Source organism: Cheilinus undulatus, linkage group 10 (genome assembly GCF_018320785.1).
Source record: "Cheilinus undulatus linkage group 10, ASM1832078v1, whole genome shotgun sequence".
NCBI lineage: Eukaryota > Metazoa > Chordata > Actinopteri > Labriformes > Labridae > Cheilinus > Cheilinus undulatus.
Window position 1 is genome coordinate 21,898,762 of NC_054874.1, and position 23,931 is coordinate 21,922,692.

At 37.8% G+C, this 23,931-nt stretch overlaps 1 protein-coding gene across 1 annotated transcript in view; it reads right to left on the minus strand.

The window, feature by feature from the left end:
• The window catches only part of sh3rf2 (SH3 domain containing ring finger 2), a 36,773-nt gene extending 15,871 nt beyond the window's left edge, over positions 1 to 20,902 (minus strand). Inside the window, exons 1-5 of the mRNA XM_041797156.1 lie at positions 20,615 to 20,902; positions 19,865 to 20,297; positions 13,847 to 14,146; positions 10,678 to 10,773; positions 9,203 to 9,604 (exon numbers count right to left, since the gene is read on the minus strand). Of these exons, the coding sequence (XP_041653090.1) occupies positions 9,203 to 9,604; positions 10,678 to 10,773; positions 13,847 to 14,146; positions 19,865 to 20,297; positions 20,615 to 20,652 (1,269 nt within the window). The 5' untranslated portion in view covers positions 20,653 to 20,902. The remainder of the gene's footprint in view (positions 1 to 9,202; positions 9,605 to 10,677; positions 10,774 to 13,846; positions 14,147 to 19,864; positions 20,298 to 20,614) is intronic.
• Between the last annotated feature and the right edge of the window lie 3,029 nt (positions 20,903 to 23,931).

Here is a 23,931-nt window from a genome sequence, read left to right on the forward strand (position 1 = left end):
TTAAATGAGTTAAACTAGACTCATGTATTTGACCAGTGTGTATGAACTGTCTATTTAGTCCACTGATGATCATCCCTGTACATAATGGTAATGACTATTAAATCACACTCTGGGCCCACTGGCATGCATGCAGTAAACTGTGCTGTGAGCTGGACTGTTGTGGATCTGGAAAGGACTGTGATTGTCTCTAGGAGATCAGGAAGTCCTCCACTCCTCTGTCTCTGCTAGGATGCTCTGGGTTTTACCTTTTTTCTGAATTTTTTCTAGACTGTTAGGAGATGGCCGGAGCCCCTTAAGGTCCTGAAGTCTGTGGGAGTGGACACTTGTGAAGGAGATGGACTTCTTCCTCTTTATCTTATCTGTCAGTCATTCTTTAGGAGACCCGCCTCATGAGCATGCATCCAACCCAAAAAATAAAATCAATCTTTTTTATGTGTTTATGGTAACAACTTACTTTTATGTAAAAAACACAGAAATCAGGGGTGGAAATTAACTAACTACATTTACTCAGGTTATTGTAATTGAGTAGCATTTTTGTGTACTTATACTTTTTTGAATACTTTTCAAAATCACTACTTTTACTTACACAGGCTACATTTTGAGGGAAGTATTGTACCTCACTACATTTTAAAAAGTATTAAGTACTGAGTAAAAAAAAACACTAAAAGCCAAAATAAGGCGATTTTAGCTTTCAGCCAACAAGAAAATGGCCTGAAGTTTGACTTTCACAGCACGATGGTCAGCAGAGAGAGAATGATTTCAGATTTCATCCTAAAACAGCTGTTGCATTTGACTTTAGGTTAAGTCTCACCTTATAACAACAACCTGGTTAAAGATCCATTTTCTTTTGTAGGTGTTTCACATTAAGAAAAAATCGTATTTTACTGTAAAATCTCCCCAGGTATCACAAATAGCTACTCAGTACTTTGAGTAAATTTTAAATGACTTACTTTTTACTTTTTCTTGAGTAGATTTACAGATTACTACTTTTACTTCTACTTAAGTATATTTTATCCAAAGTAACTTTACTTTTACTTCAGTGCAATAATCTAGTACTCCACCTCTGTCAGAAATAAACCTGCTGATGTCCTACACCCTCTCTTTTAAAACAAATCTTCCTCTTTCTGAAATAACATCACATTTTAGAAGGATTTAGAGCAATAAAACACAATACAGAAGGCTAGTAGTTCATTTATTTTACATGCTTTTAACCTCAACCATAAACCCTATTACAGTAACATAGTCAGCTAGTTTTATATAATCAGCATTTACTTTACAGCTCTTTAATGATCAGTATTAACATGAAATCCCCTCCTATAGTCAGATATTATGACTTGATGCAAGCTTCGTTTTCTTTATTAATCGTAATCTGGATAAATTCATTAAACCGTGTCTTACCTGCGATTGTATAATCTATCCCTGTGGTCTGCTGTCTGTGTGGAGGAAGGCATGACGACAAGCCTGCTAACTTTTATCCTCTTTATGTCCTTTCTCCCGGTCTGTACTAAAACAATTAGCTCAGCTTCCCGCTAAGAAGAGATTAAACTGTCATTTAGTAACATTTATAAACTGTCATTTGGTAACAGAAACTTAAGAAAACCACAGTTTAACGGGACTCCAGTTAATGTTTAGCATGTCTGTAACACCTCTCCGGTGCAGAGACGCTGTTTGACTGTTGTGTGGTGCATTCAAGAACATTACGTAAATATTCGTTTTAATGGACAGACTTGAGAAACAGCTTAAAACAGCGTTGAACGAATCCCCCGATGCAAAACATCAACTTAAACCATTGAATCTGAGGTGGGGCTCTGTTTCTTCCTGACTTTTACTCTCAGAACCTCATTCCTCTTCACAGCCTGGCTGATCTCACTATAGTTTGCTTCTGAACTGCTTGTGAACATTCCCTTCTTCACTCTTGGGGGCCCCCTGGTTGCGAGGGGGCCCTAAGCAGCTGCTTATGTTGCCTATGCCTCGGGCCGGCTCTGGGTGAAAGTCACATTTTATTATATAAAAATAAAGCAAATCATCTTGTATTATATTTGTTAAGTGGATTAAACATAACTGAATTAATTGAGGTACGCTTGAAATTTAAATATCAATCTGAAGTATGTATGTTTAGTTGATTTAGTTGTCAAGTGACAAATTCCTGCCACATTCCTGCTCCACCAACAGATTCAGGAAGTCTTTTGTTCCCCTGACCATCCGGTTGTACAACACCTCCCTGTCAAGGCAGGGAAGCCGTAGCACACAATGATCATTTTCCATTCCTAGATAAAGTGTTTCCAGCTGCATCTTGTACGGCTACCAGAAAATGGGCTGGAAACATCGCTGCAGACACCACGCACCCCAGACACAAACTGTTTAAACTCCTACATTCTAGCAGGCATTACACAGCACTGGACACCAAAACAATCCAGGCACAGAAACAGTTTCTTCCCCCAGCCTGTCACTCTAATAAACGCTTAACAGTCACAGAGTTACTCTAATGGCCACTCAACTGTCATAAATTCACTCTGATGACAACGCAACAGTCACAGAGAACCAGAAAATGGAACTTTCATTTAACAGGAACCTTTGCCCTGTTTAATGTAAAAAAAATCCTGTACTGTCTCTTACCGCTTTACTGTATCTCAAATACTATAAGAACCTCACTGTGGTAAAACACCTCACCTATAAGCACATGCACTTATTCATGTATTTACTGTGCTAATTACTAACTTAATTTATTTACCATACTCAAATGTTGTATGTAATTAATCTCTTCACTGTAGCTGAAATAATGCAGGAAGGCTCTCTTTGATAAAATGCCTCACTATCTTAAATTATTGTATCTACTTCATATAAATCTGCCCACATCCTTGCATTAGAATTAGACTAACTTAATCTTTTGAACTGTGTTGATCAAACACATTTAGATGGAAAAAGTTGCCATTAAAATTTTATTAAAGGCAATGTTTCATTTTTTTGCAGTGCAGTGACAAAGTACTGAAATGGTTGTTTGTAGTTATGTCATGGATATGTTAAGTATTCTAATATTATTGATTCCTAAAACTAATAAAGTTTTGCTTTTGCTATATCTCTAACTAAATATTGCCTTTCATTAATCATAGATTAACCAGTGTACTTTAAAATCAGCGAAAAGGCAAGAAAAAGGATGGAAATACAATGTGTGTGTGTGTGTGGGTGTGGGTGTGTGTGTGTGTGTGTATGTATGAATTAATCACACATGTAAATGCTCTGCACACCCTCAAGTGTTTCAGTTAATGTGACTAATGTGGTCTTAAATGAGGTTGAAATCGGGTGGAGCTAAGATGTCATCACTCTTAATTAGTTACATAATGCTTGTTGTAAATGAGCCACACAGAGCATGGTGTCTGCATGCATCACGCTGCCTAATCTTGAGAAACTCACAAGATTAAAGTGCCTTTAATGTAAACAAGAAATTGGATAATATTTCCGGAATGTCTCAAGTCAAAAAACGAAATGGTTAAGCAGAAACATAATATTGTGAGGAGAGTCATCATTTCTTAAGCCTTTACTCTTTTCTAAAATATAATTAGATTTTTGTCAAAATATTTCTCTATCAAATATATCCACCATTGACAAAAACTTAAAACATCAGAGAGAAGTTGAGTAAATTACATTAAAACTTCTGTGACATCACACACTAGCATTTGGCTTATATCAAACCTGACAATATAAATATAAATAAGTTTTTTGTTTTTTTAATCTTGTTTGCAGCTGTGACCAGTGTTAATTTCGTCAACTAAGACTATGACTAAATATGTTCATCGACAGCCTTGGTTTCCATGATAAAAGTTAGACTAAGACTAGCCAAAGATAGATCTGTGATGACTAAAACTGACAAAAATAAGTTTAGTTGTCATCAAGATGACTAAAACTAGACTAAAATGTAATTTAGATTTTGTCAGACATTCAAAATCCATGATATTTCTCCACTGTGGGTAAATCTCTCAGCCTTTCAGCTGTTGAAAGCAGGGACCCCAGATTTGGCAGAGTGCAGAGAAAACACTACCATAAATTGGTACCAGATATAGGCAAGAAACTAAATGCTCTGACTTAATTAAAGACTAAAATGTGAGGACTTTTTTTTTGACAAAAACTTGACTAAAATGTTTTTGAGTTTTCGTCAACTAAAACTTGACTAAACCTAAAAAGAGTAGAAATGACTAAAATGTGACAAAAACTAAAAGACATGTAATCAAAAGACTAAGACTAAAATTAAAAATAGTTATCAAAATTAAGACTAGCTGTGAACATTATCTGGGTTTTTAATGAACTGATCTTGAGTGGTTCATGTTTTTTGAGATGGAAAGAGCCTTTGCACAGTATGCTCTGAGTTTTTTTTTTTTTTTTTAAGTATTTCTTTTAGTGGGGTTAAAATATCAGTGCAGGGGGCGCGCCGGTAGTCGAGTGGTTAAGGTGCGCGCCATATACGCAGGTGACCTGGGTGGCCAATGGCACCATTTTCTGCATGTCTCTCCCCGCTCTCTTCCCTGTTTCCGACTCTATCCACTGTTCTATCCAATAAAGGCAAAAAGGCCAAAAATAAATGTAAAAAAAAAAACCAGTGCAGTTATGTTGGCAACAAAAAAAAAAAAAAAATCATGCAATGCTTATTGCAAAACAACAAAAGGAAAAAAAACAGAAAGAGTTGAACAGACTGGTGATTTGATCATTTTAATTTTGTCTTTAGATCTAATGCCTAATGATCCTGCACATTTATGTGATGTATACACTCACTGGAATGTAGTCTTTGACATTCTGGGCATTTTCTGATAAAATTGCATCTAATTTTTGAATTCCCCAAGGCTGCAGCTGAAAACTTTTGCTAACTTTGCAGGCAGGGTCAAATTTAATCCAAACTATTTAGATCATCATCGGTGGTTCTAAACTGGTGGGTCAGGACCCAAAAGTGGGTCACGGAGCTGTTTCCAGGGGGTCTTAAAAGAGTGCCTGGAATAAAAGGGGGGTGGAAAGTCTGTGATGTTTAGGACCCCTCACTGGACACTGAAACTTTAATGGCATCAGCTTTAAAGGCAATAATGGATGGGAATGTTGGAGTCTTTCTCTTATATTTCTGTAAAATTTTAGGCCAGTTGGCAGCTTTTGGAAAAGTGGGTAGAACTTGCAAGTACATTTCATTCATTTACACAAGATTTCACTGTCATTTCTGGGAATAAAATATTTTTTTTTTCTAAGAATAGGAGGTAATTCCTTGGGAAATTGCAAAAGTTTCCATATAATCTTGGGAAAATGAAGTAAAGATAAAGTGTAATCATGTCCTTCTGCCACTAAATGCATTTCAGACATAGTTGTTTCATCCTTTTTCTTTATTTAACCATGGGTTGTTCTGTCAAAGGTGCAACTCTACATTCATGTGGCTGACTTTTTTATATTTAGGCCGTAATTTCCCATAATGAGATGGTGATTGGTCCTGACACCCAACCAATTGAGAACCACTAATTTATATTACTCTGTTTTACAATGAGTATGGATACATTTCAATGTTTTCTCAGTATTTCAACTCAGTTGTCTCCTTTTTGAGGATAACAAAGCTGCTATCCCCATGATAATTAGGTAATTCCTCAAAATCTCAAGAAAACTGGCAAAAATGTGTTATCACAGGAAATCAGTATAAAACCTTTTCTTTAGTCCTGTCTCTTTGTTCAGTCACACGTTTAGTTTCATCTATGGTTCAAACAAGAACATCTTAAATGGAATAAATAAAAATGATGGAAAACCTCGGAATATGTTGATCACAATTTGTAATTACGAGACTATTGTGGGTCCTGAAGCTATCCCAGTTGAGAATCACTGATTTAGGTGGCAGTAGAACAAAGCTTACAGGAGAGTGATGATAAGTAAGAATCTTCAGCTCATGCCCACACAAGCTTTAAGAGGTTTTATTAGTCAAAATAGGCGACAAAACCTGTGTAGGTGGACAATGACGAATGAATAACAACTTACATTTTAAATGGTGTCAAATAAGTTTGGGCTGGATTAAATTAATCTCTTGCTTGTCATTCCTTAAAGAAGAAGTTACTGTTCGGTCTGCTTAATGTCAAAATGTTTTAATAAAACAAAGTTAGAGAAAAAAAAATGTCTTTTGGCCTTTTTCTAGCCAAAAAAGGTGTAAACAGATATTTATGTTTACACAGATATCTGAACAGAAATCTGCAAACCAGAATCTGCAAAAAGCAATAACAAAATAAGACTGAAGTGAAATTATATATGGAAACATTTAACCATCATTTATGTCATTTATTACATCCTTTGATGACTTTAATAATTCTGTCGTCACCTTGCTGATGCAAAACATTACTGGATCCCTACTAGTGATTCAAACTAAAAATATCTGATGTGTCACTTAACTCGTTTTCATCACAATGAGGTGCCGTCAAATCAAGCTCGGAACAAGACTGTGATGAATATGATTTTCTGAGCTGTGGTCAGCCACATAGCTGCAGATATTCTAGCCCAAACCAGCAGGTCCTCCAATCAGAGCTTGATGGATACAGACTTACATCTAAAAGTGACTGTAGTTTTAAAAGCTCTGCTTTAAGATGTGGGACACATTTGAAAAGATGGAGAGCTTTCTCTTTACACGTGCTTTAAAGCCTTGGTTCTCAACTGGTGGATCGGGACCTAAAATGGGTCATAAAGCCATTGTTACTGGGTCACGATTGTGTGCCTGGACAAAAAATGTGTGGCAAAAGGTCTATGATGTGCTTTTATTTTGAAGGATAAGTTTCATCATATATTTTGTTTTTATTTCAAGTCCAAATTGCCCCATTGTTATGACAAACACTTGGTTATGATTGAAAAATGTAAATAATCTGGCTCACAATTCACGATATGAGATGTTGATGGTGGGTCCTGTCTCCAGACCAGCTGAGAGCCACTGCTTGAAATGTATTTTTTACAAGTCTTAAGCCATTTATTACTGTTATTGCTTTAATGCTGTGCCATGGGATTGTCTGTTTTTGAATACTGCAGAATGAAAAAAACAAAAACAAAGAAAGAGTGGATAAATATCCTAACTACCTGTGGAAAAACTCACAACTTGAGCTAAATTGAAGAAATTTACAAATTTAAGTGTATTAGATGATAAGGAAACATTGTCAGACATTGTCAGGTTAGGGATTCAAGTTGGGAACCAGAGAGTCAAGGATTTAAGTCAGTAGCTGGAGAGGTGCCAGTCCTGAGAACAGCCGAGGTGTTTGTCCTTGAATTTCAGCTTATATGTGTGTGTAACATGTTTAAAAACACAAACTGAGGATTTAATAAAGTATTAAAGTGGATGATGTGAGATTGAACATTTCTGTTTTGCATGTGATGTTCACACTTTTGAATCATTCCCACCCTAGATGTTGCTCTTACATAATCCCACTAATATTCACACGAAAAACACATTATTTCATCCACAGTTGGTGGGAAGCTGCAGCTCTGTGTGAAACAGCAGAGCCAGAGGTGAGAGCTGATGGGATGCAGCGCTAAGAATAGCACACATGCCGGCTCGGTCAGAGGGGAGCTCAGCCTCGGCTTCAGGGACAGAACCCTTGGCTCCTTTAAAAAGGAAAGTGCATGGCCTGTCTGCTATTACTGGCCCACTGATGTAAAAGTGAGTGTTACCTGCTTAGTGAAGAGGAAGGGGGAGAGAGAGGGGGAGAGAGAGAGAGAGAGAGAGAGAGAGGAGGAGGGTCTCTTATGTAACCAACTTCACCAGTGACTCATCATCATCAGCATGAGAGAGATAAGCAGACACACTGAGGGACTCTCCAAGCCTCCCACTCTCTACATCTATCTCTCATTTTTCTTCCGCCTTCTTCCTATGTTTTGTGTTTTGCCTTTTTGCTGCTCAAACATTTTGTTTTTTATTTTTCTCTTGCCGGCTCAGCGCCATCTCTATTCCCTGGTATTTCCCTTTAGCCTTTACCTCTTCCAGTCTTTATCTCTTCCTTTTCCTGTTATTTTTTAAAAATCTTGTTCTCAAGTCTCAATGCACCCCCACTTCCTCTTTGTCCTGATTTTTCTCTAAACCTACTCAAGGATTAGCATTTTTCATTTTCTGACATGTATTACTGCACGGCAGAGCAGTGATATTTGAATCAAAGGAAATCATTATCTAAGCGGGCAGGGCAGTTGGCAGCAAATGATATTATTAAACCTTGCAAAGGCTTTAATGTTTGCATTGGCTGGCGATGACTTTGTGCAGTATTCACAGTGTTTTTTACCATTGTTCTTTGTGCAAATAACTGGCAACACGTCAAGCTATGTACGCAAAATTGATGATAAGAAGTGTTTCAAAACTAGAAAGTAATCTTAAAAGATTTCCAAAGCCTGATTTTAACAATGTATGGTTTTTGAATATGAATGACATAATAAGACAAGGCAGAAAAACATGCTAATCATCATCATGTTACCTGATACATAAAATATGCAGCAGGTATCATGTTTGTAAGAATATATCCTATTAACTTTGGCAGCAAATGTTCTGGTGCTATGTTCAGGAAGAATGCAAAAGACAGCCCTTATTCTGAGGGTCTGTTGTTGGAGTCAAGAGTGAAAATAATTTTCTCCTTTGGTGGTTTTAATATGTGGCATTAAACCAGTGGAGTTACTCTCAGCTTTTCAGCACCATTGTGTTTACAGTCGTGCATAAAAGGGACTTAAACTGGACCTGTATGTATTTTACAACATATCAAGAATTACTTGTCTCAAGCCCTGTATCTCTTCTGAGCTGAACAAAGCAAGACACACATTGTTGAAGCCCTGCTCATTTCTGAAGAAAAAACTGGCTTGTGCTCCAAGACTCCTGATTAAAGACCTTTCATAGTTCAGCCCCTGCACCTCCTTCCATATCAAACCCTTTTCCACATCTGGGTTGTTTTAATGAGAGACACTTCATCATGTAGCGCCCAACGCGAAGGGGATGCCTTTGTTAAAGTCATTCCTAAAGCTTAATGTCATGCTTCCCTCCCTGCAACCCCCGAGGACAACTTGATCCCTCCAGTAAAAACATCAATTATCCCACATAAAAACACTGTTTTTTGTAAGCCATATGTTTTCTGTTAAACAAACAAAAGAAAGCTGCACACAGTTTAGCTGGGCAATGACGTAAAGGGAACAAGAGAAAGTCTAACATGCAACAAGGTAGATGTGTTTGCACATGACTCACCTGTAACAGGTGTCGGTGTGTAGTTTCAGAGTGGCGTCTTATTCGCTGAGAAATCCCTCTGGAGGGGTGAGAGAGGCCGCGGTTGGCAGCATGCACAGAGAGACGCTGCGACTGACCCTGATGGTTGAAGTTGTTGAAGTTGCTGATTTTTGTTGCCTCTCCTTTGCTAGACTGATAAAAGTTGCCGCTGCTTCCTGCAGGCTGTTTCCGCTGGTTGGAGAGTGGCAAAGCATTGATGTTAGGTGTCTTTGCTGGGACTTGAGGGACTCCAAAAAGGGTGGTCCTGTTAGGTACGTCAGTGGCCTTTTCTTTAACCCCGCTCCCAGTCCGATGGTGAAATTCTGCTGACTCACTCACTCTCCGGTTCTTTCCTTCCAGCAGTTTGGCAGCAACAGAGATTGGCTAAAAGAGATGAAAACATAAATTGAGACGACCATAAAAATTGAGGAAAATCCTCACAATGAGAACAGTCAATCCTCAGAGCAGAAATCCTCTAAAACTCGCAGCTACCTGCTACTAACTCCTGTAAACCCTGTAGCTCCTACGCCTGCCGATCAGCAGAAACGGCTGCCTAAACACACCCACTTATCACCACTTAACTCACCCCTACAACTTGTTGGACAGGCAGGCAGGGAAGCAGACAGCCAGAAGCGTAAGTACCAGCCAGTATGCCAGGGAGGGTTGACTGGTGTTAAGAGAGGAGCTGCACAGACAGCCAGGCAGGCAGACAGACAGACATGGCAGGGTTGATGCTTTCACTCCCCACAGTGATGTGCTGTTATGCCACCCAAGCAGAGAAAGCATTACTGTGTCTTTACGGCTGGCTGCACGACACAAGGAGAGAAGAAGAGAGGCAGGCTCGGAGAGGAGGAGGAGGGGAGAGGAGAGGAGGATGAAAGAATAGAGAACAGAGTTGGATAAAGATGAAGAGCATCACTGAGGCGGGGCTTTAGGAGAAGATATGGGTGGACAGGAGAGGATGAGTAAGAGAAATTAGAAAAAACTACAGCAGAAGAGATGACAAGTGAGGGAAGAAAACTGAATGAGGCAGCACATTAACCCCACTGTAGGAGCAAGTAAATTTCCCCGGCAGGGATGAAGTTAATCCTGGAGGCAGAAAAACAAATGACAGTCAGCTAGCTAAGCAAGCACGGCAAACCTGAGTAAGCCACACAGTCACACGCTAATGAGCAGCTGCAGACACAGCAGGGCTTCACAGATTAGCTCTCTGCCTCAGCACTTTGTGGAGCAGGAGTGACATTTACGGATGAATCAAAGATTTTAATGGAAATCAAGGTAGCGCCCCAGCAGTGACCTGGAATTAATGGCATCCAGCAACAACGTCCACGGTCTAATTCGTTACAAGAGCTGCACCGTCAGACCAAAGTGTCAAACAGCAGGTGTCAAGCTTGATCATGCTGAAAAGGCCACAGCTCACATTCAAACAAATAAGGGAAAAATAAAGAAAGACTCACCTCTGTAAACTGCAAAGGGCAAATTCCAACTTTGTCCCCTAGCTTGGCTTCAATCCAGTGTTCATCCACCCGCCCGATGACAGTTAGGATGTCCCCCTGTAGCCCAGGAATATAAGCAAAAACACAGAGAGAGAGAGAGAGCTCAACTTAGACAAAGTACAGAAAAGCCGAGAGGCAGAGAAACCCATAAAACAACAAACAGGATGTCAGGTGTGTCTAACAGAGTGTGGTCATCCTGGAGACTGAGCACTCAGCTCTGAAAACTCTCAGTGCACTCTGTTTTTCTCCTGTAGCATGTGACATGCACTCGCTTTGTAACTGCAGGCCCAGTCCATTCGGTGGAGGGCCGTGCTCTAAAAACCATTTGACCATCTGCATTAAAAGGGCGGCAAGAAAAAGGAGTCGAGCATAAGTGCGCTTTAATGGAAAGCACACAAGTACAGAGGCTCTTATATAACTGCATGTGAAATCCTTCAGGGGATGTAAAGACTACAGCAGTAAAGGATTGAACATCCAGCTCTACAAGTTTCTCATAGCACAGAAGCATTATCTTTAAACATTCATGGAAACATCCTCTGTCACATATAATAATAAACAATCAGGTAAATATCTAAGAAAAGCAGAATCTTAAATTGGTTTCAGATTTCACAGATCTATCCGGGATGCATTTTTGTGAATTGATACATCATGAAGACCATAGATGCTAACCACAGATCACTGTCTTTTTAACATCTACAACTGGTTTGAAAAGCAGCCAGAAAGTAAATACGTTATCTGATCTGAGAAAAATTAACACTAGTTTTTGCACAATTAAAGTCATCAGATTCTTCTGTACACCAGACCAGGACTGAATTTTCTGATTTAATGAACTGTTTACAAAATGTCAAATGGTAAGGGATTTTTGGGGTCACAAACACCCAAATTTGATGATTTCTGGCTCATTGTATGCCTTTATTTTAGCAATATACAGGATATTGATATCAATGTTTTATTATAATAGCAGATTTTTGGAGGTAAGCTGACAATACACAGTTGATTAATAACCAGAATAATAGTTTTTGTCTGAGAAGACCTGTTAAAATAAGTGTGGGCCGCAAGGAATTTATGAGTGGGCTTTATAAAGTAGTAGCCCAGATGTTACCAATAGTAACAAGTTTATCAAATCACAGTCAGACAAAATCAGAGAGGGGTCTGATCCTTTAGGAAATTCAAAACATCCAACACTGAATTCCCTGAATTATAGAGAATATTTATGCAACTATTTGTGGAGGAAGATGATTAAAATCATGTAACATTGGGCAGAAAACAAAGACTGGATAAGGACTTGTCTTAATCAAAGTGCCTGTGAAAATTTTAAGGCCACATAAAGTGAAAAAAAGTGAAGTGAAAAAATCTTTATTGTATGTTTGTTTCATGACAGGCCACTGTGTGATGAACCGGCAGGCCAAATTTCAGTCATGAAAAACATCTCTAAGTTTGAAAAAGGAGGCAGTAAAATCTGCTCTAGGAAAGTTTGGGTGTGTCAGTTGAGTGAAGCCACACCCACTCATAAGAAATACAATAAATACAATCCTGTCAGATTTTCAAAAATACTTCTGATCAGAGCGCAGCTGCTTGGCTCTGTGCCAGAGCAGAGAGATAGAAGTTGGGGATTAAATTGACCATTTTCTGGTACAAATCTCTCTGTTATGATACTGTTATGAACTACACAATTCAGTCACACACAGATCTGTATTTTTACAGGTTTAAAGCAAACTTATTCCAATATATCCAGATGGTTAAGACACAAAGTTTGTATTTCACTTTACAGGGACTTTAACATATCTTACTTGTAAAATCAGACATTTTAAAATCATCTATCTATCTATCTATCTATCTATCATCTAATTGAAAAGCTAAAAAAAACTGAGAATCATGCACATTTGAAAGTAACATTTAAAGCAAAAATTATAATACTTTTCTTATTTCTAGCTTAAATAATCTCTGCTTTTTTCTTACTTAACCATGGGAAAAGATTTAAAAGCTTTAATTTTTTTCTCTCGTTTTTGAAGTTTTCACCTTCGACTCCAGGAATTTGAGAATAGAATCTTTCTCACCAACTTTCTAACTTCAAAAAGAGAAAAATGTAAGCTCCTGTGAGGAGTTTTTATATAACAGATTTACATAAACTCTGATGCCTTTTATGACCCAGATGAGACAATCCATATATGAATATTTCTACATTGTTATTATTGGTGCCTCTAAATGCTGCTGCAGGGTAGGTGCTAGACATAGTGATTGACTGCATGTTGCCATAACAGACTTTGTTTATATCTTTCATGGCAAACATGCTTGATCAGTGATATATAATTGGCTGTTAAAAGATGGCAGGGTGCATTTTTTTTAAATACCACATGCAGTACAAATCAAAATCACCAAAAACATGAGAGCGGTCCACAGTGTTAATTTTGTTGACTAAAAAGGTCAACAACAGGTTGCCATGTGGAAAACTGGAGATTAACAAGCTCAAGGTAGATCACTGGTGATTAAGATCTGATAAAAAGTTATTTTAGTTTTCATCAAGGAGATTAAAGGGATACTAAAAACTTGTGCTGGGAAATCTGAGCTTCAAAATGCATACATTTTCTCCACTGTGCATATAGTTTGTCAAAACACAAGTAGAGATTAGGTGAGAGAACTTTTAGATTATTTAATCATATAAATTCATGAAAAGTCTTTATAGTGTGTTAATATTAGTGGTTTACTTTCATTTTAGCTTTACAAATAAGCTAACTGAATTGGTTCAAACAGAAGAGACTAACACTAATGAATATTTGAATCAAATTTGAATTTGTAGGCAATACAGAGGCATTTTTATTCATTTCAGTCCTTTTTACATGCAGTTAAAATTCTTCTCTGCTCTATTTTAGTTAGAATACGATGGCCTCAACAAAGACGACACACAAAACACTCATTAAATTCAATACCCCTCAAATGAACCTTTGCCATTTTCCTCTAAGAGTTGAAGTTTTTATTATTCCCTGAAGGTCACTCTTATCCTATAATAATTCCCTTTGTTCTCTAATTAAAGCATAGAAGTATTTCAAAAGATCAAGTGTATACATACAAGACTAAGCCCATTAAAATAAGCTTTTCCAGCTGTGATAAGTCAGTAGTGTGAGAGACAGACCTTGAGGAAGCTGAGACAATATTGACTGTCTTCCAGATTCATCTCTTCGGGGTTAAAGTCAAACAGCGCCCTGCAGAGAGCCGGAGCTGGGGACTGCTGGAGGGGCTGCAGCTGTGGGATCTGGCTGATGGCCTGAAGCGCGCCAGCACTGACAGACACGCTGCTACTGTCTGTGAAGTTTCCAAGGTGCTGCCAGTTCTCATCCGCTTTGTGTTTCAGGGTGTTACCATTACCAAGTGAAAGGATCAGTTCTCCAGAGAAATCAGCTCGCTGGTTTCGCATCAGATCTCTTAGAGCAAGCTGGGGAAAACATAAAAAAACAATTAAAATCTTCACATTAAGAGTTAAATTGAAGTTATACTTTACAAATATATGCGTTAATAATAGCAACCCTGCATATTCAGACAAGCTGGCTTAATTATATTGACATTAGTGTCTTTTACATGAATGTCATACAAAGAAGAACTAGATTTATACATTTTGAGAAAAAAAATGCATGTACTGTAGGTTGCCACTGTTTGCAATAAACACTGGGTGGTGATATCAAATCTAGCATTAATCTATAGTGATCAATACATCTCAATAAGCAGGGTTCCTTTGAGGATGTTGGAGCAGAAGGTCCTTTAAACTACAATGGTTTTGTAAAGATATATAAAATTGTTTATTGCACATAAGAATGCAAACATTTTCCCTTAACAGAGTATTAAATCTTTGTTGATATGGCACCTTAGAGTAATAACAGTGGAAGTTCCCCAGTCTAGACACAGAAAAAGTGACAGCCAGTGTGTCTCGTTAGTTCAACGCTATCTGTTTTCAGTTTTCATAATGAGTGTTAATGCTTGTCTGAATGACAATCATCTGCATACCCAGACTCTGTTCAAGTGTTTTTTTATCTAGGTGTGCAGATTCATGTAGTATGATGACTCACTTGCCCCACTAAAGATTTAAGATTTGACTCAGGACTGGAAAAATAGTAGATTTTTATCATTTCAGCTGAAGTCAAAGACATGCAGGAGTATTAGATGGATGTACAGTGGAGGAATCTGTCAGTGTTAAAACAGCAGTCTGAGAACAATCCTCCCCTCATGAACTTGAATGAACTGTTTGAAATCTGACTGAACTCAAAATGCAGCTTCAAAATGAACACTTAGAGCTCTGTGCAGTTTCTCTCATGACCTCAGAGAATAAAACATCAGCGTTAAATAAAAAAACTATGTCATGGCTTACAGACTGTGGAGAAACTTTGTGATCCTCAAATCTCTGATGGGTTTCAAGTGGGTGGCAGATTTTTTGAACAGAGCTGCTTCATACAGAGCAATGTTTTTTGAACATGATGCTTAACATCTCTGTCTGAAGTCTTTTTATTTTGATGTTTTTGTAGAACTCCTTACCATCTCAAGAATTCAACCAGCCTGAACAAAAGCACTATAATATACATGTGTAGTATTAAAGATTGCCCTGGTTTTTAGCCTTTGACTGTATTTTCTAGCTGTGAATCAGTGAAGCTGAACAATAAGAAGTATCTTAAGGTATCATATGGACTTCATTATTCTGAAGACAAAAAAGTTAAATTCACTGGATTTGAGCTGTCATCCTGCCATCAATCATCAAAGGTATCAGATCCAATCCTACTTTTATGTCCTCACTTGTTTAATTTTTGGTTCATCTCTAAAAGGGCTAAATAATTTGGGAAAATAGTCTAATTGCAATTTTTTTCCACAGTATTGTGTTTATTTCTTAAGTTTCTTATGTTATATATTTTTCAACAAACACAAACAATAAATCTTTCTATATTATAAAACAAAAACAACATTAGATAGATTAAACTTGGGCTGAATTATTTAGAAATAATGAATGACTGCAATTATTTTGACTCATATTGGAAACTTAAAGTAAATTATTATATTGAAGGGAATGATTATTTTTATGTCATGCTTATTTCAATTAAGAAAAACAGACAAAGATAACAGATTTTTAAAATTCAGATTAAAGAAATATTGAGCCTTCTGCAATTTGAACACTGCAGAAGGACATATTGTGATTTAAAGTAAATTTTGACTAATTGCCCAGCCTTAATCTCTAACAATCCAACATTTTGAATGCTGTTTTTAAGGTTATTCTTCTTCTGGTTATCTTTGATCTTTGTTTCATTGGGGGCAGCATTATGGGTGGGCCTAAACACACTATAACTGATCATGCCTACAAACACATGTGTGGAGATAGTTTTTTATAGTTTTAACCCTCCAAATATAATGCTGGAAATTTTAGTCCAATAGGGCAAGTTTTTCACTTTTGTCATTTTATCTGTGTCACTTCAAATGGCCTGATTTTTAGTAAGAAGGTTGTTTTCTTAATACATTTTGAATGTCCATTTTTTGATCTTTTACTCTGTACAAATTTTGTACAGAGATTATTAGGATTAAAATGTTTGAATTTAACTCTACACAAAAACAGATAATAAAAAATTTATTTTTACTATTCTTTTTTATATCCAGAGCAATGCCTGAGAAAATCCTCCTGCCTCCTGATATTCATTTTATAGTAAGTAACTAATTTCTTGTTAATTTGTTTATAGAAAAACTGTGACTTCTTGTAGTCAAGCTGGCATTTAAAGGGTTAAAATCTGAAGTCATTTTAACTATGGTTCTGGTCTCATGTGTATAGCCATGACCAGTCAAATTGGGCCTTTTTATTGTACACAGGCTTGAAGACTAGCGCTGATGTGTGCTTGTGGACAGACCAATTATGTTGAGCAGTAGATGGATCCATAAGAGGACTACTTAGAGGGACTTAACCAGATAAAACCAGATTATAATTTATCAGATAAAAGTCAGACAACTCCTCAAGAACTGAATCCCACCATTCGCTGATCAATCTCATCCACAGTGAGGGACACTGCTAATGCTGAGTCTTGTTTGGAATAACCTGATATAATAAAGAATTGTTTGATTTCATGATTTGATTTGGTCAAATTTGGCAAATAAAGATAATTAAATATTCTGAGATGCTTCCAGAAAGTAATGTTGAGTTATTATTTTGATTTCCAGTGTAGGAGTGTTGTTTCCTTGGTGACAGTAAGGGCTGTGAGGAGTTTACCTGTCTCTGTGAAGTCGATGGTGGGATAAAGGGATGTAGCAGCCCAGCAGGTGAAATATGTGATCTGTGACTTTGACCCAAATTTCCTGCATGTGTCAGCAAGCGTTAATGTAGGTATCCATTGAGTTGAACAGTGTGTGCATCTACCCCATTCGTTAAAACCTATTCCATGTAAATTTTCACGTGTGTAGTTTGTGCAGTTGAGAACTCAATATTTTTGAGAGCAATTCTTTAGGACTAGATATTTTAAGATTTTTTTCTATCAGGGTAGACTGGCCATGAGTGCTGAAGGTATCATTGAGTTTTGAGAGAATGGATGATTTCAGTTGTATGTACTTGAAATACTGGATATTCCCAATTCTACACTTCTGAACTAGACATTGAAAACTGTTAATTTGGAGTTTTGGATAATGTGGTGGAGATGTGACATACACTTGACTTTCCAGGACGAGAAATTTAATGTTTTATTATTGATATGACAGTCCCGGTTATTTCAAATTGGTAGGTAGTACGACTATGGAGCCAGTGATTTGATGTAGCTTTCACCAAGCTGTCAGAGCTATCAGTGTTTCCCCTACCATTCTATTAGGGGGGCACAGTTCCTATTCAGACTGAGCAGTCACCTGAAGATCAATTTAACATTCAATCATCAGGGACCAATAAATTGGTGGACAACCCCTTTTGTCTTTTTATTCTTCATGTGTGTGTTTCTCATAGCACCTGACACTATTGGCAGTATTTATGATCATTATATATGCTCTTAAATAAACCTCATCCACATGCAGATTACGACAGAACCTCTTCAACCTTTATAAACGTAGGAGTATGGACAAAAGATCACACAGGAATAGAGACAACCCTGTTATTCATATATGCATAAATAAATAATTTAGATAGATAGATAGATAGATAGATAGATAGATAGATAGATAGATAGATAGATAGATAGATAGATAGATTGATTGACAGCTGGAATTTAAAGAATCACATGAACACCTCAGAAAAGCGGAGCCCCCCCCATGACCCAAGGGACAAATAAAAGTGACACATACCATCAAAAATCAACATAGATTTTAACTGTTTCACTGATAAAACCCTAAAAAGGCCTATGCATGCTCTTCTTATCAAAAGACCTTTGTATCAACAACCTGATATCTGCTTTATCATGGTTGTAATCAATATTTGCACATGTAATTTTGGCAGCCTCAAAACAGACAAAGCCTTGCCCCCCCCAAGAGGGTGCCGGACCTCTGGTTGGGGACCAATAGTTTATATTATTTCAGTTGATTAGCCTGTATGATATACTTCAAAATTTGGTGTCTCTAACTCTCCCTGGGATTTTGGTTTCCGTAGTGTTGACATTTTTATATGGGGTGTTTTCTTTTTTTCCAATAAAATTTTGAAATAGCTGAATTTAAAGGTTTGAGCCAAGCTGTGGGTATCACGAGAAACAAATAATTCTTCGGGGGATTGGCATTTAAACAGTTGACATTATATATTGTTATATACTGACTTGTTAATGGTGTCAAATTTAGGTTAAATAGCTCTGACAGCTTGAGGGAAAATAGTAATTCCAAGGTATTTGATATCGCCTGTAGGGAGATAAAAGAGTGAAGTCAGGGCTTCCTCATCCCTTCCATTCATGCAGAGTGATAAGAGACTGGATATCGACCAGCTGATTGAATAACTGCACAGTTCAGAGAATAATTTGATGTGAATGTTTTTTTTTTGTTGGATTGTCTCAGCCTGCAAACCTGATGTTTAGTTGGGAGAAATATTTTCAATTGGAAAGTATAAGCTCCATATAAGGGGCACGCTTTTCTTTAGAGACGTCTCTCACTGTCTGTGAGCAGGTTGTTAGAGTGCTGTTTGAAGCTCTCTTAAAGGCAAATAAAGCTTGCTTTTTACTGGTAAAAATACAACTTACATACTATGTGCATGTAATGCAGGGAAAATGCTTTCAGTATTTTATTAATCCAGCAATGATAATGAGTCAATTCAATCGTTGTTTTCTGTCTTTCAAAAGCATACAGACTTTCACAATAAGAGGAACATGTTGATCCAAGTACATGAGCAAAAATATATTGATCATATTATACTATATCATATTCTTTTATTTAATTTCTGATGTTAACAGGTGTGCCCATCCAATGCTGAAGTTCTGGTGCTGTGCCTGTTTATCAATTTCTTTATCATTTGAAGACTAAACTGTTTCCTCAGTCAGACTGAGCTCTGAGAAAACTTTTCTGGAAGAAGACTTAGTGATGAGTAAGTAATGCAGCAGGTCAGGGGTGAGACACACAGGCCTAGTTCACAAAGAGCATGATCAAATCAATAAACAACATCATCATAGGGGGAGAAGACAAGACCATAAGGCATAATAAACTGCTCATCTGTCAGAGATTACTGTTTATACAGAGGTAACTCTCCCTTTAACATGTGTGGGTGTGTTAGGACATTGTGGGCAATGATAAAAATCAATAAACAGGATTTCTTTATGATGTTTTTTTAAGATTTCTGCATCAGTATGATAAAGTGCATAGAGTTGTTGTGCTTTAAAAACCTGAAAGAAGATAACCATGACACGTTATTTCATCTTTTCAGTGTTTCTCAGCTGATTTTTCTAGAAACTTGAAATAACTAAACAAAATATACTGATGAAGTGATGCAAAATAACTGAACATATGCTGTGATCAAGGCCAGACTGACCCATGTTGGTATTTTGATTACCACTGTGGGATCAGGTTAGTTTTACAAAGGTTGGTGCATAGTGTAGTGTGTTATAGCTAAAAATAATGGGTTATAGCTGGAAAGGATTGTGTAATATTTCCTAAATTACTGTTGCAGAAGCCAAAAATTAAATCATTCATAGAGGATAAAGTTGCCTGTGTGCCTGGGGTAAGGCTGGGGTCGTGCACTGACCTCATTCTGCCCTTGCTTCTCCCTGTGTTGGCTCTCCTGCTGCTGCTTACCCTCCCTCACGGTCAAGCCGGCCCTGGATAAGGGCACAGCATAGCGGGCGGTCTGTCCATCCGTGCCAGGCCCCTGAGAGCCCTGAAGACCCTCCAGGAGCCGCACCAGCAGGAGGTTTGTGGGAAGCTCCTCCACATTCCTGGCTGGAACAGGAGTGCGACACTCTGGACAGAGCAGCTGGGAGTTGGTTGCCTCTTGTCTCTGCAGGCAGGACTTACAAAATGTGTGTTGGCAGGGCAGGACCTTAGCTGACACGTCCAGCTGCTGGTAGCACAGAGGACACTCCAGCAGGGCCATCAAAGCCAGCTCCTCCATTTTAACTGGGCCGCCTCTCTTTGAAACTAGGGCTTCAGGTACATGTGAAACACTGAAATCCACCATACTGAGAGAAGAGAAGAAGAAGAGTTGCTCTGGTGAGGAGTGAGAGCCAGAAACACAACAATTAGCCTAAGTGATTACAGCATTTCAGACTGAAGTCCGCCTCTGGTCCAACAAAAACCAAAGACACAATCACAACTTGAATAGTTTGATCAGAGGGATTACCTAAGATAAGATAACGCTACACGCTTCTTGCTAACAGGTGTCATGCCAGCTCACCTGGCTGAACAGGTAACAAACAAACATACAGGAATTATCTATCGACGAAGTCTCCCCATAATTATATCAGTAACGTAGTTTACATAAACAACAAGTACTTACACATGTGTCTGCTGTCTGTCGGGAGTAATATCTCCCATAAACTCCGACTAGGAAATGCGTAACTTTCTCCTCGCTGTCGCCATGACGCAGTGCGTTGAGAACGGGACAGTACGACGCAGGACAGGCGCGTGAGCGCACATTTCAGTCAGCGAGCTGCTCGCGCTAACACTCGTGAAGGCATGTTACCCACCTGTGGATATGAGAGTGAAAACAAGCCGACGACAAGGTCCGAAGCGCAGCTAGGCTAATTCATCAGGAGCTGTATCGGATTTCAGTGTCATGTCCGGTACAGATTAACCCTTAACAGCTGATCAGCGTTTACATTACGCCATCCTTTACTTTATTGACAGAAAATCATGATCGAAATGTTGCACATAGCTGAAATAATTCCAAAAAACTAGAGGCGTTTATTTCGAAGCAGCGGTTGAGCACCTGTTGTGCAGTCGTTTAGAAAATACATTATTATAAAATGTTGCAGAGGCTATTTTACACATATCTATCACCTTAAATGGCAAAATCTGCTTATTACTTCGGGTGTGTGACATTAAAGGAATATTTCAAATCCTTGTTATTTTACCAAATGTGATAGCCCCATTTTATTTGAGTTAAACGTGCAGCCTGAATAAAGGATAAGTAAATGCAGAGAGAGGTTACAGCTCTGTCGTGTGTCAATGTCTTCCTCTGCTGGTGAATTCAGGTAGCGACGCTGCAGCTTCATCCAAGCGTCAAAGCAGACTACAATGAAAATCTTATTTAAAACAATGGGGGGGGCTGTTGGGTCCTAAGACCTGGATGTTATCTTTAAAGCTTAGAACTGTTCAGGTTGGTTAAAAACAATAGTTCCACGTTTTTCCACAGATGGAAGAACATGACTACTGTACTCAATTAAAAGTCCAATTTCTCTGGTTAAAATTTACTTAATTAAAAGTAAAAGTGCTGGTCTATGAGTCTACTAAAGTAACAGTAAAGAATATTTGATTTAAAGTTTACCTTAAGTACTGGGTAAATACTGAGGAATTGTACAATAAAATCTGATCCTGGCAAGAACAACAAGAGAACAACTGTGTTGTCCAGGTAAATATCTATAATGAATTAAAATAACACTTACCGTGTTAATTTAACTTATATATAGTAGCATTTAACACTTCAAAAGTGTCTATATCAGTCCACACTAGATATCGTTAGACTATTTTGAAAGTGCCAAATATTTTACAATACAAAAGAGCTGCAGGAACTCTTTACAAATCTGTGGCAAGGTTGAACAAAGCATCGTCAACCTCATTGCAAGGCAATGCACAATGAAGAATATGCACCATGCGTCCTTTAGGAGCACCTGAAGTCATAGGAGAGACGTCTTATTTAGTGGCTAACTTCACCCATGGTACAAATGTGTCGTACAGAAAAAATAACAATTCACCAGAAACATGAGCAAAAGAACCCCAGCATGGATCACTGTATAACAGGCAAACACAACTAAAACACATTTAAACACTATGCTAGGGCATGATGGGGAACTCTGTCCACATATCCTCTCAAATTTGAAAAGCAGTGTGGTCAACAGAGGTGGAAAAAGTGCAAGAGTATGGTACTCTAGTAAAAGTACACTCACTCTGGTTAAAACGTACTTAAGTGTAAGAAAAAAAAATGGTTTTTAAGTTTAGTTTTATACGTTTTAAGATTAGTTTTAGTTTTAGTCAGCTATATTGGATTGCTGTCAGTTCCCTTTTATCTTATTTATTCTAATTTGATGTTTGACTACAACTCCAGAACCAAAATCACTATTATGTGAAGGCTTTCTCAATCAAATCAGGACATTTTAAACTCTCTGGGCCTGGGCAGACATGTTATCAGCCTGCTGCTGTTAAAGACTAAATTAAGGCAATTTGGTCTCACACAATACAAGCACACAATACAGATTTAGTTAGCTTTCATTTTTCTTCTGTAAAGCTGAATTTTTATTCCATTTCAGTCAGCTAAAATTATTTTTACATTTTATTTATTTAGTTAGTTTTTGTTAACAATGATAACCTTGGTTAAAAGAATGTTGCGTAGTGTTATTACAGACACAGTTGGAGCTTGCTGATCACAATGTGGAAAAACTTCAAAAAAAAAAAAATCTTTTTCCTTTAAGAACTTATACCCTCATTTCAGTATAAAAAGTACTTGAAACATGATTCTAAAAATAACACTTTAAGCATTTTGTGTATAAATAAATACCTGTAATCCCATCTGTTGCCTTCATGTTCTTTGTTTGAAAATGCATAGTTTCAATTGTAAACCCCTTTAACCTAATTCCGGCCCTACCTATGCAAATAAACGTAAAAAACAAACTTCAAACAACATGGCGTATCATGATTTTAGAATGATAATTGAACTTTTAGCGCAGTTAAAGTACTGAAGTATTTTTAGCATCATGTCTGCCCATATGAAGTAAAGATTTGTTGGCAATTGAAAGCTAATTTTTCTGGAAAATAGTGAATCCAACTGTCTGATAACCAAAAGTATTCTTGGGATGCAGACCCCCCAAACAGTCCCTTGTTTGGGCTTAGCCCCAGTTATTTAACACATCTGGCTCTGCCCCTGCTCTCGTAATATACATTATTGAAATATTGCCTTTTTGTATGCAGAGCAGACAGTTATAGCAGTCTGTTGAATACTGAAGAAGATGATGGTACTCCAATGCATCATAACTTTTTCTTTCATCCGTTTGTTTTTATTGTTTGGATTTATTTGCACTGTCCAAGCTCCCAAATTCCCATCCTTGCATCCATGGACTAAATAATTTATCTGCATGGCTGTGTAGCGAAAGTTCAGGACATCTGTTTGAATTTTTTAAACAAGCATGAATCTTTCATCTCTTTTTTCACGTCAGCAAGACTCAGGGAATTCTAAAAATGTGCATATGGCTTTTACAGAGAGAGAGGGAGAGGGCAACAGAAAAGAGAGCGAGATTACTTATGACTTATTTACATGCTCATATCACAGTTGATACAGTCCTTTCCTCTTAGTCCTTGCACTGTTTAATGGCTCAAAGTAAAGTGAAGCCAAAACAAGACCTGATTTGAGTTCATGTCTGGATATTTTTATTTCTGGATTAACTTTCTGATGAGTGTAGCACTGCCTTGTGTGAGTGATGGATCCTCTGTCATCCATTCAAAGAGACATAGGAGGAAGGAAGTCTGAGCATAAGTGCTTCTTAGCTGCTTACAGCCCTGATGGTCAGTCTGGCCTCTGCTGAGGATGCTGTAGGATGAGAGACAATGTTTGATGGTTCTGATATATAGTCTATGTGATAGAGAGGGAAGGGTCTCCCCAGG